The sequence below is a fragment of the Strigops habroptila genome, chromosome 5 (genome assembly GCF_004027225.2).
Source record: "Strigops habroptila isolate Jane chromosome 5, bStrHab1.2.pri, whole genome shotgun sequence".
Classification (NCBI taxonomy): Eukaryota; Metazoa; Chordata; class Aves; order Psittaciformes; family Psittacidae; genus Strigops; species Strigops habroptila.
Window position 1 is genome coordinate 18,803,909 of NC_044281.2, and position 19,982 is coordinate 18,823,890.

The 19,982-nt window shown below is 36.2% G+C and overlaps 1 protein-coding gene across 1 annotated transcript in view; it reads left to right on the forward strand.

Annotated features, from left to right (window-relative positions):
* OLA1 (Obg like ATPase 1) overlaps positions 1-19,982 on the forward strand; it is a 101,247-nt gene that overhangs the window by 50,071 nt on the left and 31,194 nt on the right. Inside the window, exons 6-7 of the mRNA XM_030487939.1 lie at positions 11,171-11,251; positions 11,511-11,608. Coding sequence (XP_030343799.1) covers positions 11,171-11,251; positions 11,511-11,608 — 179 coding nt within the window. The remainder of the gene's footprint in view (positions 1-11,170; positions 11,252-11,510; positions 11,609-19,982) is intronic.

Consider the following 19,982-nt stretch of genomic DNA (forward strand, 5'->3'; position numbering starts at 1 on the left):
CCTTGATTGGTCTGAGCCAATAAAAAGAACTATTGTTGGGTGATTTGAAGGCTTTCACGTAAGCCCAGAGAGAGAAGGTATGAAGACCTTCATTTAAGGTCTTACCTGACGTGTCAACCCAGCCTCGGGTATACATGGGCAGTGATTTTTACTGTTCCTACAGTTTCAAATAACATTTCACCTTTTAATTAGTCTTAAAGAAAGGGGCAAGTAGAAATCCTGTCCATAGAAAATTAAAAATTCTAAGGCTGAATTTTACATTGGTATGAAATGGTGAAAATTATTTCAGTGGTAGGTATAGTTACTGTTGCAGAACTGCTCTTAATTCATTTTAACTCATTTTAACTGCTCTTAACTCATTTTTTAACTACAGGAACTTGGTATGTATTTGAAAACAAAAAATGTCAGATTATTCTCAAATCAAGTGAGACAGTGAATAAAATCCTCAAATCTAGAAACACATCTTAAATTAACTGAAGAAAACTTTTAAATCTGCATTATTAATCTGTCATTACCCAGCTTTATTTTCTCATCCTTCTTTGTCCTTTCAGTCTCCTGTTATTTAATCTTTAGTTCACCCGTCAAAATGACTTTGTCATGTTGTGTTTGTAACTCACACTTCCCATCATTCCTTGGGGTTTTTAATCCTTTTTTTATGAACACATGCACTAAACCCACCAAGTTCTTGAAGTCGCGTTGCTCTGCCAGTTCTGTTCTCAGTAACAGCTACACTTGACCAGTCTCAGCTGAGTTTGTCAACAACAATAGAGGTTTCAAAGGCATTAAATTCCTTTGTTTCATGGGAAGGGGTGGCCAAACAGAATGGAGAGGCACAAATTAATGCTGCCCATGAGACAAAGACTGCACACAGGAACTACAGTCACTAGGGAATCTCTTCAGGGAAGTGCTGTGGGGCATAACGTCTGTGAGCCCTGCTGATCTTGGATGTTCTTGCTTGTCTTCCTTTGTGACTTGCATGCTTGAGTTGCAAGATAGACAGTAGATCTTAGTAAAATGGGCGCTTTTAAATGGTAAAGGCCTGTGAAAGCTCTGCCTGGTTATTTTTCCTGGTAAATTGTTCCTTAAGTCTAGTTTTGCAGCTTCTACAAATAAAATTTGTATAGTCGTAAGATTGTAACAGTAATTCTTGGGCTTTTCCAGTGAGTAGATGGGTTTGTTTAGATGTTCAGCTGCTGGGTTGTGAGGCTCTCCTGCACAGTTTGCTTTGCCTCTTCTCCTTTAACATCCCGTGTTACAGAGAAGGCCTGTGGTTGCATTTGTATCGTATACTGTGTGATTAACTGTGTGGTAAATGGCTTATGGTACTAAGAGAGAAACCATAGGGGATTGGTGAAAAAAAATTAAAGATTATGCCTCCTTAAAGCAGTAGCCAAATCTTAGGAGTGCTTTGGCTGTTTGATCATTCTGCACTTCCCAAATCTGTTGCATTTTGCAATTAGCTTGTTTGGGTTTGCCACAGAGAGAATTCCCTGTCCAGAACAATTTGTAGTGTTGTTTCCATGCAGCTTGTGGCTGCTGTTCAAGGCTTGCTCTTTCCAGGGCAGAAAAGTAATGAAGAGACAGTATAGACTGGAATTAATACTTTTTTCCAAACAGGTTTTCTTCAGAAAGGGGGAAGGGGCAGAGGAGAGGGAAAGGGCTGTGAGAAAACTTATCAGGATTTGCCTTTTAAAGTTATTTACCAGAATAATACACAGCCATTGCTAATACTCTGTTCTTTCCGTAGCAGAGGTGCACAACAAACGGCTCTTATCTGTACCCTGTTCCCAATCATTTTCCCTAGGAAAACTAGGCAATTACAAGGAAAAAAAAACCTTAGTATTTGCAGGTTGTTTTGGTTTTAAGGCACAACGTTAATGTTTTAGGCTCTTTCATTGTTTTCCTTTTGCTATCATTTTGGGAGTAATTTAAGGTAAAGATGAGAATTTCTTAAGAGTTTTAACTGTTTGAGAGTTGTGAAAGTTCTGTGGTTAATTCAGAGAAAGATATTGCAAGCTTTCTTACCTGTATCACTTTCAGACTTTTCATTGTCTTGTGTGCCCCTGCTGAACAAAAACATCAAGCACTTGAATTGCCTCTTTTGTTTCTTTACACATTTTTGAGAGCACTTTGAGATCTGTTGAAGAAGAATGCTATATAAGCTTAGGGAAAGAAGAAGGAGGTGAGGAAAGAAAAGAAAAAATATTGATCTTAGTCAAGTATGGTTTTCCTTTGGTAGTTTGCTGAATATAACAAATAACCTTAATATGAAAGCTAAGGAAAAGTTGCTGATTTCAGAGATGATATAATCTCCATGTGACCTGTGTAAAATTGTTTTTGTCATCAAAGGGGATTTCACTGTGTGTTTCATGGAACCTGATTGAAAATAGAAGTTATTCTTCTTATTTCATAAGTAGTAATTGTCTGCTTTAGAGGATTCTCTCTATTAGTAAGTCTTCACAACTGTTACTTCATAGTCTGAAATCTCCAAAAGGTTTAGGAGGAGAAAAAAAGAAAATTGTCAGTCTGTATCTGTCACCTGTTCTGAAATCTGAGATTTGTATTTGATTGTCTGCCTTCTTGCACCTGTGTTCTGACTTGTTAATTATCATTTTTCCTTCACATAAGCCCACACTGCATACAGTTGGTAAGTTCACCTTTGTGCAGTGACCTGGCTTTGCAGTTGAATACAGTGTTAACTGTTCATCCTGTCTCTCTCAGAATTGATTTCTCAATCCCCTGTCAGCACAAATAAAATAGCCAACTGCTGTTAAGGAGCCATCAATGAAATAATTTTCAAGTTCTACTTAAAAATCAATGACACGATATGGTCCAAGATCAGCAACATGAAATGTTGACACAGGTTTAGAATAGCTTCCTTTACATGTATATTTTTGTCTGTTTTGCAAGTGTTCTCACTGCCTTCTTAGAAATGACTGTCTGCTTTTACTAAGGGTACTATTCTTTCAGACTCAGTATACCTTTAAGTATTATTTTGGCTATAACCTTCTAAAGATATGATATAGAATAAAAATACCAATTATTTGCATGTATTAAAACAGTGTGAATATAATTTCAGAAAGCAATCAGAGTAATTTTGATTTTTATATTTTAAATTTGTCTGTTGCTGGTATCTCCAGAGACATGAGAGAGATACTGAGTTAAACTTTATCATTAGCTTATTATTCATCTGTCATTTTGGGTAGCAGGAGATTTCAAAGTAAAATTCAAATGTGTATGAGTTTATAGATCAGAACGTACAAATTTTTAAACTTGTTTTAAAAAAATACATTTATTACTTTATAGGATTTTCATTTCTGGAGACAGAAGTCTTCAAGTTAATACAATATAATATAGTTAAGTGAACATTATTGCAGGATTCTCTTCCATTATCCTTTCTGCGTGATTCAGTTCTAGTCCTTAGAGATTGACCCTCTGCAACAGATCACTATTCCTTCAGCCCTTTGTTAGTGCACTGAATCTTGAATTCCAGCACAAAATAATTCCTAATGATAATGCTATTGTGATTTATATATCTGACCACAAGAATATTATTTGTAGTTGAGTTCACATAGGTTATTGATGTTAGTGGTATGAAGACAAAATATCAACGTCCACAGTGTTTGAGCTTCCAATTTTCAGCTGAAAGGCTTTTTTACAGGTCAGGATCAATGTTCACTGCATTTGAACTTCCAGTTTTCAGTTGAAAGGGGTGCTTTTGCAAGTCCGTGATATATCTAAATTCCATTGTTAACGTCTGTCAATTTTAAAATAAGATTAGTTTTCCAAATCAAACATATTTTATAAGAGCAAAAGTAATTACAGTTCTGAAAAGAACAGTGAGAGACTCCTTCTTAATGTAATGGTACCATAACCATCTAGTGCATGTTTAACTTGTGAGAAAGGCATCAAGCTTTGTTTTGCTACTGCAATGGGCAGTGAGCTAATAGTTGATACAATGACCATGAGCACAGAGTGTAAGTATCTGTTGGTATATAGGTACTATAAGCAGTAAAGAAAAATCTTCCTAATGATGTTTTAAGTAGCTTTAATCCCTTCCCTCCTCCTCTCTTCCATTCAACATCTTGGTCCTGTCCTTATAATACAGTAACTGTTTGAAACATGGTCTCTTTGTTCATTTAAAATGACCGATACAGTGCGAGAGATACTCCACAAACAGCAGAGAGCTGGTAGATTCTGTTTCTTCTCATTACCAATATATTCTAGGTGAAAACAGGGTGAAAATCTTTCCTTCGTGCAATATTCTGATGAATGGGATGGTGCAGAGCAGAATTCACTGACCTCATGCTGCAAGCGCTCACCAGAGTTCTCACGGATGGATGAACTCTTATTTCCTCTAACTGATGATGTCAGTTGGGAATTTTCACCTTTCTTCCATTCCAAGTTGAAGATAAATACAGCGATGAATTGTATTTCCCCCCTCCCAGTTTCTTTGGTCTCGTTTTGTGAGGAGAGTTTGAGAGGCCCGTTTGTTCTACTGGAGATAGAAGGAAAGGAACAGCATATGCGTACATGTTGACATACTTTCTGCCGATGGCTGTTACAATTAGTAACTTAAATGTTAAATCATAGGGAATCGAGAAAATATTTATATTCTTAATACATGTAATTACACCTAAAATCTTTAGTGGACCATTTACTGTGCTTAATGTGGTATTTAGAGGAAATTAAAGTTCATTCTGGAGAACATTTTGAATGTAACAGGAAAATATTCATGGCAGATGTTTGTGAATTAATTGCTAGTAAAGCCCGACTTAAAAGTACACAATGTGTAACTATACATTTGGATTTCTTTTGGTATTATCTATAGACAAAGAGAAGTCAATGCTTAAATACTTTCTGTCAAGGCTGATCTTTCCTGTGTAGATTTGAACAGTGGCTTAAAGTAATTACTGTTGTAAATAATGTCTGTCTTGGTACGTCCAGATCCAAGCTATGGTAAAATTTTTAAATAGTATATATATGCCAAAATAACTCCATAATAATTCATATCTAGAACAAATGCATTCACATATGGATTTATTTGGAATTAAGCGTGTATAGACTAATGCAGTAAGGAAAGTTTAGTGGAACTCTGTGGAAGATGTTTCATTTTACTTTTCAGTGCAATTTACCTGTTCTGAATTTCTGAATGCTAGAAATAATCACCTGTAGATAGACTGCTTTCTATATTCTTGCTTGTTTTTTTGTTTGAGAAGCTACCGGTGATAATATTGTTTTATGTATAATGCCTTAGAACCCAATCCCAAGGATGACCCATGCAAGAGAATTTGGGGATTATTGACATGAATTACATTGCCTGGAATGCTTGTAGGATGTTTTGGATGGAAGTACTTGCTGTGGTTCATAAACATTATTGGCATCTAGCTCTGAGTAAATCTTATATCACGTGCAGCTTGTACTGGCTCTGTTAGAAGGTATTGAATAGAAGTAAGAATAATACACTTGTCCTAAATCCATTACTTCTCCCATTGTATTTTTATTTAAGTCAGTGAGCAAGGGAATTGTGAGAGATTAGACATTGTTTTGCACCACAGAGGAGCTCATTGTCACTCCAGTTGATGCAGTACCTGACTTGTTCTCTTTCTTGCACCCAGCTGCTACAGCTTATTTAAGCGCTTAACACAACTGAAAAATATGACCTAGCCTTTTTTTATTTTTTTAACTGCAAAATTTGTCTTAATTGTCCTTTAAAAAAAAACAGTCTCAAAACATTGTTTTTACAATAAATTCTTACTTTGTCACTTCAGCCTCACTCTTCTAAAACACCAGAAACCTCCAGGAAAAGCAGAGAGCTGAAGCTAAGCTAGATAGAACTGAAAAAGATTTCCAAGGAAAGCAATGAATGGCAGGACTATGGGTATGGTGCGCGCCATACATCTTTCGTTAACAAGGAAATTGGTGTGCACACAATGAAGTGTTTTTGGTGCAGCACAGTTTAACTAGTTCTGAGTACTCTTCACCTCAAATAGCGTAGTTCTGTATCTGAAAAACCATCATAGCCATTTTGAAGGCCAGACAATACTAATTATTATCTAGTTTGATCTCTTGCATATCCCAGTTTAATTCTCACAACTGTGGTTAAAACAGGATATATCTCTTAGGGGAAAAAATAACCTTTATTTAAATATTTTTTAGGTAGAGATAAATTACTGCATAAGCTGTGCGAGTGATTAATTATCTTTACTGGTTAGAAATAAGACACAGAGTTAGTTTGTATTTGTCAGACTTCAACTTTTAGCCATTTGATTTCTCTATGCTAGTGTGAAAAGCCTTGTACTGAGATTTTTGTTAATTATATATATATGAAATGCAGTAAGAATAAAAGCATGAGGTTTAAGCTGAGTCTTCATACATATATAAACACTTTTTCAAAACCTCCTATTTTTCTCCAGAGTTTCAATATGTCAGCAGAGACAAGTGTAGAATTATTCAAATTGGACATTAGCCTATTTATATACTCAAAGATTGTATTAGTCTTTTAATTATGGTACAGTTCATTTGCTTGTGACCCTCAAGTCTTCTAAGTCACTCTCAAAAAGGAGAAGTCCTCTACTTGGTGTATACTGTATCCTTCCTTCCTTGTCTCCCACTCAGCAAGTGTATGAACTTGATTTTTTTTTGTATTGAAAAACATTGTTTGCTTTCACTGTCTGTCCAGTAGTTCTGGTCACTACATGCATGATTCACGTTCTTAGTAATTTACTATTCTCAAATCTGTGTCATTAACATGGTCTTTTTTTAGGCTGTTGATGAAAGATGATAACTAGTGAAATGCAAATAATTTGTTTGGAGTGCTACCAGAAACACACTCATTGGATTTTCTATTTACAGTTACATTCTAAGACCTACTGGTTAGGTGGTGTCGACTCCATTTAAGTGTATGCAGTGTTTTTTGATTTAAATACCTTGTGTCACTGAGCCAGATTTCTTAGGGAAGTCTGAATATATTAATTATACGCTACTACTTTCAGTATTGGTATGCCATGGCATGGACTTCTGAATGAAAAGTGAGAAGCTAAGAGCTACAGGTAACATTTTAGTGGCTCCTTATAGCTGTTCTGAGGAGCAGAGCAATGAAAATGATAGCATTTTGGGCAATTGAAACATTTTAATAAAGAATATTTAACTGCTTTTGATGTGTTTATAGGGAGCAGGTCGTTTATTACAGCTTGGAAGTTTTGAAGGGAATGAATAAGCTGCTCCTTACTTCATACTCTGTACTTCCCCACCACCACGGGAGGTGCTTCTGGGGAGAAAGCCTACTGTACTCACAGTTGCTCTCTGTAGTAGCGGAGACTTTTGCACTGCCTGCAGGATCACAGAGAATTCACTTGCACTTTGAAGTGTGAAGTGATAATCCTCACAACTGCTTACTTCTTTATTAAATTTGCAGAAGTTAATTACATGCCCTGCTAATTTACAACAAAAAACTCACAATTCTCTGATGCCAAGTAGGCAAGTGAGTTTTCCAAGCTTCAGTTTAGTCCCTCATGCTGTAAGCAGAATTTGGCATTGGCACACATTATTACTATCATCCATCCAGAGAGTTTATTAATGTATGCACATTTTCCTACGCAGTAGTGTCTCATGAGCATGTCTTGATAAATCTCCTAAATGCAATTTAAATGTATTTCTGTGGAGTATTTTATACTGTTGGGACTTACTGTTAAGTCCTGCTTAGCATTTATGGGTTGACTACTTGCCACCTTTGGAAAATGAGAGCAGGACATAAATTAAAATCACTGTATTGCATATGGCTAAATAACTAAGTTTTTACCCATGCTAAATATATTGCCAAGGATATAGTCAGACGTTAACTGGTGTTTAAAACAATGGTGTTTGATGTTCATGAAGTTTGCTGTGTTTCATATGCCTTGACAGCTGTAAGTAAATTGGATTTTGGAGGTGGTTTTGGTGACTTTTTAAATGGTTCTTGCTATAATGTTGCTAGCTGAAAAACAGAACAAGAATACCTCTCTCATCAAACAAGGAGAAATGGATCATTCTGCTGGTGACAGATTGACCTCAATGTGTGCTACTGGGGAGGCCAGATCTAATGAAACAAAGTGGATCATTGCTCTGTATTCTGTTATTAAGCATCTCGGGGTTAACTAGAGTAGTGATTAAATGTTTTTAAATTACTGTTACAGTGATAGTGAAGATAAAAAGGTCAGTTCATACTCTTTCATCAGGCCTAAATAGAAGTAATTAATAAAACTCAAAATGGTGCTATATGTGATAAAGCCTTAAAATGTGCTTTTTACTTTTTGGTGTTCATTTGGAGTATTGGGGCAGCTGAGTGAAAAAGAAATATGTGGAAATAGTTGCCTTTCTTCATACTGGCATTAGTATTTAATTTTTAAGGGGTCATATTAAATCTCATTTAAATGGGACACCACCATTGATGCAGGGGAATTTGTCCCTTTTTTTTGTTTCTGGACTGTCTGCCTTACATTCTGCATGGTACAACTGCCTAGATAGTCTAGCAGAGAAATTCTTTGTGTCTTACTGTCCCACCAGCTTCAGACATAAATGCTGTATTTGCCTTTAAGTTTCCATCCTTTTGGCTAAATAATGTTTTCCAATACTTAGGCACCTTCTCTGTAAAGCCGACATGCAAGTATTCAGCTGTCAGTTCTCCCCAGCAGGTTCAGTTGTTGACCAGCCTTTCCTGATGAAGTTAGCCATGTTATTACTCCTTTAGGACAACAATTGCAAACAGCATCAAGTCAGGTATCTAAATGAGAACTCTGAGAGATTAGGTCTGTGCCAGAATGGGTTTAGATGTGTCACTGTAGCAGGTGAATGAATGTGGAGGAGAAATTCGGATGAGTAGCTAAGTGCTTAGCTAGGCTTTAGAAAGAGCAAACTTTATTTGCTGCATAGATGCTTGAAATTTCTGGAGGTTCTGCATTATATAGGTACCCTCACAGTGTGATTCATTGTTGCTTAAAGCTAAAAGATTGGCTTTGATAACTTTTATGTGTTTTTTTTAATGTCAGTGTTTTATCGGCTCCAATTTATATGCAATAGTATGTTGCTGTTGGGGGGACGACAACTGTAATGCTGAAAGCCACGTGGCAGGTGTCTACAGAATTGGTTTAAAACCCGAAATAGTGTGTAATCTGAATTCCTTCACTGCTGAACAGGAATCTTGAAGGTTGTGTTGATTTTTACATATCTATCTAAACAAAAGCAGAGAATAAAGATCTTCAGTGAAAAGTACCTATTGGTAGAATTGCTTCCCTTATCTTGTTTGTACTGATTAATTAAAAAATAAAAAGCACATAGGGTTAAAGATAAGATGGTACCAGTGTTTTCTTTATATGTAATCTTGTTGCATGTCTCTACATAAGCTGTTCTGGCCACTCATCATAGTAACCAGCTGGGCCATTTCACCTGCTGGAGCCATTAAAGAGGACTCTCTCCCCCTAGATTAATCCCCTCCGACATTAGTTTTTTGCTCTGACAACTGGAGCAGGCATTCAGAATTTGCAGGTGGCCAGTGTGACGCACATAATTGCCTACAATTTTAGGCAATGAATAAAAATGGTCTACATTACTTGTCAAAGGTTGTATATGCAGTGCCAAGTGAGATCTATGGGAAGCCTTTTAGGGTTTAAAGAACAGTTAATAGCAAAGCTGCACAGTGCTTTTTTAATCATAATGCATTTGTAATATAGCACTTTGATCTTCTCCTTGTAGGAAATGGTGTTATATTAGCCACTTTTAAACATTTATGAGTGAAATTCAGTTATAGGAGAGTAAAAGTGATTATTCTTAGGCAGAACATGTTAGATTTCATTAAAAGTTTTAGCTTGCCCCTTCCTTGTTAAAATCTGTGGGGAGTCCTGTTCCTGGAGGGTTTCAAATCAGGATCTGAAGATTTAGAAGAGCTTTTTCTTTTTTTTTTTTTTTTTTTGACTTTTTTTTTTTCCTTCTCTAAAGCAATTGCAAGACTAGAAAAGACTGTAGTAAATACTGATGTTATTTGTGGTTGTTTATAAATGCACTTCAACCACACAGCATTAAGCGCAAAAAATATTGTGCTTTCAATGGCTTAGGGAATGTTTCCTTGTATTTTAAGGATCTTAATTCTCAGTTGCATCAATTATAACCTAACAAATGCATTATTTAAAGCATGATCATAAATTATCTACAACAAAAAATAGGCAACTCTAAAATGTACTAGTCCTAGAAGAGCCGAGTTTGACCTTTCAGACCCAAGAGCCTTTTATTAACACCTGCCTGTAAGGAGAACCGTGCCACACGCAGCTTTCGGATTCACGACCACAAAACTGATGAGGAAAGGCTTGAAGGGTTCAGTTTGTGTCACTTGCTGTTTGCCGTTTCCATTTCACAGATGATTAATCTTTCTGTGAAGAAAGGCCAGAGAAACAAAGCACATTGGGCTCTTCCTGCAGTTACTCCTTCTGAATGCACACTAGCTTGCTAACTAAAAGGCCTTTAGATTTCCTGCCGAGAGAGATGTTCTGAAAGTGAATGCAGCTGGTTGGAGGTCACCAGTGCAAGGCTCTTGCCATTGTGTAATGGAGGCTTTGGCAGGTTTCATTTTGGGGGGAGGGAGAAGGTGTTGGCGAAAAATTAATGTGAAATAAAAAGGGCTTTGGCCATTTGAATTAATTTCTTGAAGGGTGGATCATCAATAATAGGCTCAATTTCTTTTGCTCACAATTTAAAAAAAAAAAAGATATTTGCTGTGTTTTTTCCCACCCATTCCCTTTTCTTAATGGCATGTTTATATTGTACGTGGTCTCTCCCGCTGGATGCTGAAATGTTGCGTCTTACTGAGTTTGAAAAGCAATCTAAAATGTACTGATTTTTGCATAGATTTTATGAGCTCTGCTAATTTTTGTGGTGGCAAGAGATGATCCTTGAGTGTTGTGCATTTAACTTCCTAATTACAGGATTTGTATCACTTTAATAATCGATATTGCTCTTTAGAGACATAAAGCAGCAATTTCTATTTTCATGGGAGAGTAAGAATTTGTTTTTAAAAGGTATAACCTAATTTTAAACTTGTGTGTATGTTTTGATTCTTAATATATACATGCCTTGTGTATGGAGGAGAATGGTCTGATATCCAGCTGAGTTTTTGACTTTGTTTTTTCTTGATCTTGCATAGGATGTAATGTGCAAAATCAAGACATGGGTAATAGATGAAAAGAAAGCTGTCCGCTTCTATCATGATTGGAATGACAAAGAGGTAGGCTATGAATATTATCCCATGAATTGACTAATTTTGCTACCTGTTACTGTCTTTTTAAAAGTTTTTTTTTATTTCATATTCATTAGTGTATTGAATGTTAAATTTTTATCAGCTGATTCTGTGCTTGTCAGTGGTGTATAGATTACACTTTAATTCTGTTACCTTTTCAGACATGCCGTGAGGAAAATGGTCATAAAATTAATTCAAGTTGGTATAATTTGTTTTTAAAATTCTCCTCCTATATTTTCACTTCTAGATTGATGTTTTGAACAAACATTTGTTTTTTACTTCAAAACCGATGATCTACTTGGTTAACCTCTCTGAAAAAGACTACATAAGGAAGAAAAACAAGTGGTGAGTGTGTTCAGGTTATATATCTAAATTTATGTTTCTATTTCACATTTTTTCAATGGTGAACACTTCCTTGTGATTAAAATCACCAAGGATATTAATTAAAATGGGAATAAAAACTAATGTTGCACTTCTGTTACTTGATATGCTCCCATTGACATGGTGCTTGTGTGCAATGCATGTGGTGAAACCCCGAACGGAAGTGCAGAATAGAAAAGAATATGCTTTCCTTCCTTACATTTTTGCATGAAACTGTTAACCATGAAGAAAACAGATTTGATTTAGAAGTACTGATTGAAATAAACATATGGTTTTATCATGTTATGTAATGCTGATTGTCTGAACAACATCTCTTTCATTCCGAAGGAATGAATTGAATGCCAAAGGACTAATGCTATGCAAGCTGCAGAGACATCTTTCAAACTGTGGCAACACTGAACATTTTAACAGTACTCTTCTGTTTGCAGTTGGGTGCCTGGCTTCCTTGCCACTGCTTGCACTTTATTTATGGTTTACACGCCTGTTTTGATGGGGTTTAATGCCATGAACAGCGCAGGTTTTAGTCCAAGTATTCCTGACATCAATATTATGACTTAAATACATGATGGTTACAAAATCAATCTATCAGACATTCAGTGAACTGGATGAAGATCCAGTCCTAACATGGTAGACATATGGTGGGAATCCGCTGTTGAGAAGTACAGCATTAAGCTTGTCATTGGAAACTCTAGATGGGATAAATATTTGATTTGAAGAGGAGGGAACAGATTAGTGTATGATGAAGAAGAATCTAGAGCCATGGATTTAGTTAAAAAAACCCCAACAAGCAGACAACAAACCTTTTCTTAGTATTCAGATCTTTAAGCACTGTACTTGTGTGATACTTTGAAGATGTATAAATGTATGTTTGTGAACAGATATATGCATGTAACTCATCCAAACAAATCAAAAGTATCTAAAGCGGAATATCTGAATTCTCCTAAAGTACACCCTCTGTTTCTCCCTGTACTTCATTAAGTACTTAGATGCACATGGTTTCAATTTTCCATTAAAAATTCTCATTTCCATATGATATCAAAGAGTGAGAAGGCTTTAAACTGAAAAATAAACATTCATAGACTGGAAGCCAAAACAATAATTAATGTCAGATGGTTAACTCCAATAAATCATTAGAATAAATTCTGTGAAATTACTGCAACTAAAACTGTCCTTTTGATACTCCAAGACATTTTGTGTTAGTATTAAAGAACAAAATTTAACCTATTTAATAGCAAAGCCTCTCAGCCTAAAACACAGACTTTGGAATAAACTTGATAATCAATGTACTAATGTAAGCTTTTCATATTTGGCCAAGTTGTATAATTTTAAGTGAATTTGTTCCTTCTTTAAATGTTTTTTTGGGTATGATGATTTAAACATTGAAAGTGGTTCTACCCAAGGAAAGTCTTTAAAATCAGGATAGTAGTATTTGCTCTGTTATTGCCAGGTGGTATTTTTTTCCGAGTACAAATGTTGAGGTTTCCTAAGGTTTGCTATAACACTACAGATGGGGAAGTTTGTGTGAAAATGGATGAGTCGGTTTCCCTGTCCAAAAAAAGGATCCTCGCACCTGTATTTTGATGATTACAGGTAGAGCTCACTGGCTTTAATTGTACAGTAAATACCATTTCCCAGACCCTAATGGTAGACAGACTACTTAGGAGACGCCAGTCTGTGATTTAGCTGTCGCCAGTCACCCCATGTTTTTTGTGAGACTAGTTGTAATGATGACATAGTTAAACCCAATTGAAAGCAAATCTTTGTTTAAAATGCAATTTTTAATTTGTAGAAAATCAGATGTTTGAGTTGAGAAGTCATAGAGTGAAATGGTTTAACTGTTTTTATTACAATTAATGATTTAGTTTTTAAGAAGTATACCCAGATCTCGTGGATGTGAGTGTAATTGTAGCTGAAAGATCAAAGCCTGGGTAGCTGAGTGATGTTCCAGAAGAGAATTTACCACATAGCCATTTTCAGTACAGTTTCTGCCTCCTGCTGTTCCTATTTTCCCTCAAGCTAGCCATTGACTACCCCCTGTGCATCCCTGCTCGTAAAAAATGATTGAGGAAGTATTTGTCATGTATTTATGAGTGGGAAACATTGTGTGATAGGGAAAGGCATCTACTAGAACCAGAAAGATTGCCATTTTCTTTCATTCAGCCACTCTGCCACAGCTTTAAATCCTCTGTTTATGCAACATAGCTTTTATATTTAAGAGCAGAATAAATGTTTTCTATGAAGGATGCTAACGGTAGGCTTTTGTCATTTGTGTGGTGCAAGCAGATGTAAATGATTAGAATATATTTTACTGTTAGATGCCACTTACTTTGTGATTTTTGTTATTATTTTGGGGGGTAGAGGTTCATATTTGAAATGCAAGCCACATTTAGACTAGTCATTCAACTTGAAAAAGTTTATTTCTGAGCTTAATTCTTAATGTTGCTATAACAAAAGTAAGGTTAATGCAGGAAATGCTCAGCAGTAAAATGTTTTCATAAGACTTCTACAACTCTATAAGTGTTTAAAGCAGCAAAGGAGAGGAGAGGCTTTTTGATTGCATGTAGATAGGAAAACTAAAATTGTCCTTGTTTTACTGGGTCATTCTTTTCAGAATTAATGAACATTTTAATTGTTAGTTAAAACACACACTTAAGTGCTAACATGTTATTTTTCAATCCCAGAAAAGAAGAAAACACTGTGAAAGATAGGACTATTGTGTGTTTGAGTAGGTGTATTGACCTTTTGAAAGATGTAAAAACTGGAATGGCTCCAAGCAGTTACTTGCTGGTTTTAACAATGTTGAATTAGTCATTCAGTTGATTTATGATTAAGACCTAGCCCCTGAAGAGAAGCTGACATGGCAGCTGTGTTAGTCGCACTTGTGTTATGATCAGATGACAGTAATCATGATGTTGTATGGGGGAATCCACTGAAACCATTCTTAGTGCATATTGCTGTGCTCTAAATGAATACTTAAACCCTTCTTTTAATAATTCCTAATGGTTTTTATATGGATCTAATATGTTAACATGGTATACCTGTATTCAAGTTTTACCATGAAAGTATTCTAAATAAGCCTATTAATTTTCTGTTAAAACTGCTTTATGAGTCACAGGATGTCAGATAAATCCAGGACATGAGATTTATCAGCCCTTCACCTAACTAGAGGTTTTCATTTTAGAATTGCTAGAGAGGGTGCTTTTAGCAGGTCATAATATGGATTCCAATTATGAAATATATTGAGCTAATTAAAGAGCAGATATAGTGGACCATGCTTAGCATGGTTTGGTTCAGTATTTTGGACTTACTCTTTGCAGTGAGCACCAAGAATAATGCATGTGTCAAAGCTGCACAGACTGATCTTTTGACTCAACTTCTCAGGTCTAAAGAAATGAATTTTTTCGTCCTATGCAGACTGTCATTCAAAGAGCTGATTATGCTGCTAAAGATTTTGTAGTATCTGTAACATCATAACTAAGTTGTCTGACAGTTGTTACATTTTTTTAAACATTGTTTTCTCAAATATAGCTCAGGCTTTTTGAGTATCCAGATGTGTGTGAACATTACTTTCAAGGGGTTGTTTCTCAAAATGTTACGTTAGAAATTCTGTTAACAAAAATAAGTTGGGCGTTGATGGGACAGGGTACCTTTTGAAGTATCTTACTCGTGTATTTAGAAATGTGGCATATATGCTATCATAAGTAACCTTTTCCCTGTTGATTTTTATAGCATTTTTTAACAGAAGAGGCATAATTAGGTCAGATGAAAGGTCTGTCTTTTCTGGTATCATGTTTCTGACAGGCCACTAACAGATGTCCAGGGAAGATTATAGGAACAGATTAAGCAAAGAGAGCGTATGCATCCAGCTTCTTGCAATCTGTTATTGTAGAACTGGCTATGCCAGATACAATATACTTGTGGTTAATAATTTTTGACTGATTTTTATTCTGTGAATTTAGCCATAGACCTTTTGAACCCAAGTATACTTTTGGCATCCCAATATCCTGGAGCAGCGACTTCCATAGTTTAACTATGTGCTATATGCAGAAGTACTTCCTTATGCTTGTTTTGGATCTGCCACGTCATAATTTCATTTGATGCTCCTTAGATCTTATAGTATGAGAGGGAATAATCCTTTTCTATTCATCTTTTCCATATTGCTTCAGATGTTCCAAATATTAAAAAAAAAAAAAAAAAAAAAAGGAGTTTGGGGGGGAAATGTGACATGAAGAAATAAATATCAAGGATAAAGTACAAGGAAGACTCAATAGACTTTAGTATGAATTAATCTGCTTCACTCAGTCTTTCACTTTAAACTAGTTAGGAAAGTAAGTTATTATCTGGTAGTAAATGGAGACTTGGTGTTCTTGGTTGTATTTCTGTGGGTACATGCTCAGTGGTAGAATAGATCTAATAGTTGTGTGTTTACCATCTGAGCAAAAGAGCAAGGCGATGCCATGTGCTAGTAGAGCAAGAGGATGGTAAGAGAAGTTCTATCCGGAAGGTTTTCATGGCTTCAGTTCACCAAAGAAACTCAATAGCAAAAAACCCCTCTGCTTCCAAATGTCCCCTTCCACCCTTAATTTATTTCTGATTTTAGAAAAGTCCTGGAGATACTATTTTCGTACAGACTCTTCTTAAATTGGTTTGCAATAAATATTTCATCTCTATGTAAGAAAAAAAAAACAGTGAAAGTTCTTCCTTATCATTTAACCTGCATTTTGGTTTGAGACCTTTCAAAATATTTTAAAAGCAAAGATTAATGGAAATGATGATATTAACGTACTACACCTTGAAGCAAAAGATGACTTAACAAGTAGTATAAGGAGATGTATATTTAAGAATCGTAGTAAATAAATTCACAGGAAATAAGGGAAGGAACAGCTGCAGGCCAGATCCATCTCAATTACAACTAGAAATATGGTGGCTCAATAAAAGTGTGAAACATCTCCATCTTAGTCCTACAGAAGCACAATCTCCTTGCACTGTCCAAGTTTCAGCCCTTTTCACATGCCGTCTGAAACAGATGAACTTTGCAAATTTTGCTAAGAACAAAAAATTCCTTAGTTGGACCAAATACCTAAACGTCATCCCTCTTCTAAAAGGAGAGCTGCTGCTGTTAATGAACCTCTGCAGAGACAAATAGAATTACATCACTTAGAGCAAACAGTTATTTGCAAATACAGCATATTAGTCATGTAGCAAGATACCCACCTGAGAGCAGAATGCAGCTTATGAATTACATTTATTTTCTGAATTACATTAAGTGTATATTTAAGTATACTATAGGTCATACAGTCATGGATATTTAGGCAGATAAATTTTAGAAATACATTGGAGAGTGTATTTGACGTGGGATTCTTTAAATCGTAAGTTGTAATGCCATTCTGGTATTGAGATGTTTTCTTGACATAGCTGCTTAATGATTTTAATGTTATTTTCTATGCTGACAGATTTGGAAAATTATGGTTTTTAAAATATGTTGCCTTTCTTGTCCCTGCCTTACAACTGAAATGTTTTTAATAAATATTAAAAGATATTATCTGTGTATAAATGGAGTTTTGCACACACAAGTTGTGAAGTCAAATACTCAAAGTTAACAAGATCCAGAATTTAGGCTTCCTGTTGCATCTTTACTGCCTGATTGAGAGAGGGTACTTTACAGCTCAGGTTGTTTTAACTAGAGGATGACATATGTTTTCCATAGAGAACTTAACTACTGTAGTAGGGGATGGTGCACGCTGTTTGTTTAATAAACAGTTATTGTGTCCTATACAAATTAATGAATACAAATTAATTTATCATCTATCAACTTAATAGCAGTCTCTTTTCTTTCCAGCACCTTTGCCTGACATTGCCAGTTGTTTTCATGTAGTATTCTGTCTTAACCAATTCCAGTGACTTTCATTCAGTTGTGTCTATCCCAGACTTTCTTCCCCATCTTCTTCCTAGCTGACATGTTCTCCATGAGTCTTTGCCAGATTGTCTCTCTCTCATCTCTGGTTTTACCCCATTCTTGCTGGCTTAGTTCCAGTCCAGTCCTTTGGTCTGGATGATTTCTTTCACCAGACTTCCTGCTTTGCTTTGCTTTCTTTTGCCTCCCTTTCTGGAGCCCCCCATCCGTTCAAATGTGAATGCATATTGTTTGGGTAGCAGCAAGTGTGGGGGGACATGTCTCTGAGCATGGGGAAGATGGGACCTTGCTCTCAGCTCTGGTGTGTAACCTCACCCCGAACTTTTCCAGGAAAAGCCTAGCTCCACTTGCACGCGGGTGCTGTGGATTATAGAACGAGATTAAATTGCTGAAACTCTTCAGTGTTAAATTTGAGCAGTTTTGCTACTGAGGGCATGAATTTCTCATTTGGATGAACTCGCGCACAAGTATCTCTGATACTAAATTTGTTTGTGCCAAATGTAAAGTCTTGGCTCCTAAGCATTACGAGAGTAAAATTTTTCAAATAAAATTTTTCTAGGATATTCTAAAAATGGGCAGTGCTATATGGTGAAGCTGTTTTTAAAAAATTCAGTCCACCTGGTTACAACATGGCACTTATAAGTAGCTAAAGTGTAGGTTACGAAGTCAGGAAATAAAGCCTCAGTAATTTACATACTGAGTCTTGAACTGGTAAAAAGGGGGATGGTGGTAGAAGGGAACCTCCTGGTTTTGGGAAGGCCTGTCCTGGGCAGATAAAGATAGCTTCAAGCTATTCTTACAACTCATCAAAGGCTGCAGACTGCAGAGGGCAGGGTGGCGAGAGTAATGAGGAACAGTTTCTACAGTGTTGTGAGTGATACATGACAGCCCAGCATACCACAACACCAAGCACCAGCCCAACACAGGCATACCCCAGCGAGCCTCTTATATTCTCTGAGAGCATCCGTGTGTATCAAGCTGATTATACTATCAGAGTAGTGCAAAAGAGCTACGTATTAACACTTTGTATCAGTAAAGCTGTGCTGAGTGAAAGCAGCTATAAGTAACTTTTCGACTTCATTGCTGTGTGTATGATCCCTGTCTTACCAGCTGCATGTCATACCAAACCGCCTTTTGAACAATTCAGCTTTGCTTTCTGTCTTCTCTTCATTTTCTTCTTCTCTCTCCAGATGCTCTTCTTGGTGTTTTTATTTTTTTATTTTTGGCTGTCATCACCATAATTTCTGAGCTGTTTATATACAATTCTGTGGGTGCAGTTGTAGCACTGAACAACCACAGCTTTGAGTTCAGATGCTCCACCACTTTTATAGCTGGCTTGTGTAGTTTTATGAATTGCTATCTGTTAATGATACTTTATTTTAATCTGCCATGGCAGTTTGGAGAATCAAGCAATTTGTATCTATTTTATTTAGACACTTGGATTTTCACAGACAAAATCTAAACCAATAGATGCTAGCTTTCAACAAGCAAAGAGGTAACTACTTTAAAAGTTATCCAAACCTGTGCAGGGATAAGAAGGGGTCTCTTTATTTGTATATATTGTCTGAACACTTTAGAAACTTTATTTCTTCCTGATCTTCATTGGAACTGGGACTTCTCAATAAATATTTTTGACACCTTTATAAACACATGCTACTTAAGACATATAGTACTGAGGAGAGCATAATGTGGCACTAGATTTCGAATCAGTTGCACAACTTAATGCATTCAGTGTATAGATAACATGAGCATTGAAGAGAGGAACTTCCACAGAATGGTCAATGTCAAACATTTACAGTGATGTAAATTTAAAATCATTGCAATGTGACATGTTCCTGACTCTGGATGCATTGTGAGGTACAACATCGTTTTCAAACCTCATAAACCAGAAGAATGCTTAAACTGCTCAGAAAACCGAGATGCAGAGATATGTCTGAGTGTATATGTTGTTACTACGTAGTGGATATGGAGAAAGCAGACACTATGCCCTTCTTTCTTCCCAGTGTGGTATGTAAAGGGCTTACTTCAATTTTCTGCTACTCTTTTTCCACTCTTGGGAAGCTTGTACTTTGTGCCTCAGTTTTCTTTACTATTTCCCTAAAAATGTTGGTGCTGGTGAAATCATAGACAAAATCTTTTTGGGAAATGTTCTCTACTTTAAAATCAAGTTACCCAATAAAAATATTGATAGTTGCCTTCCCCCCCCCTCCCCGCCCCAAATTATATCACTGATTTATCTCCTGAATGATGTCTGCAAAGAAACTATGTATTCTGTCAGTCCTCTTTTTCAAAGGCTTTCCAAATCTGCTTGGAGTGATACTTAAGTGTATGTTGTATGTAGTTGTGGTCCTTCACTGAACGCTGCTCCCACAGATTTAGCTGGCTCAGCAGTGTGCTGCTTGCTCGCCTGAATGCAGATTTCTA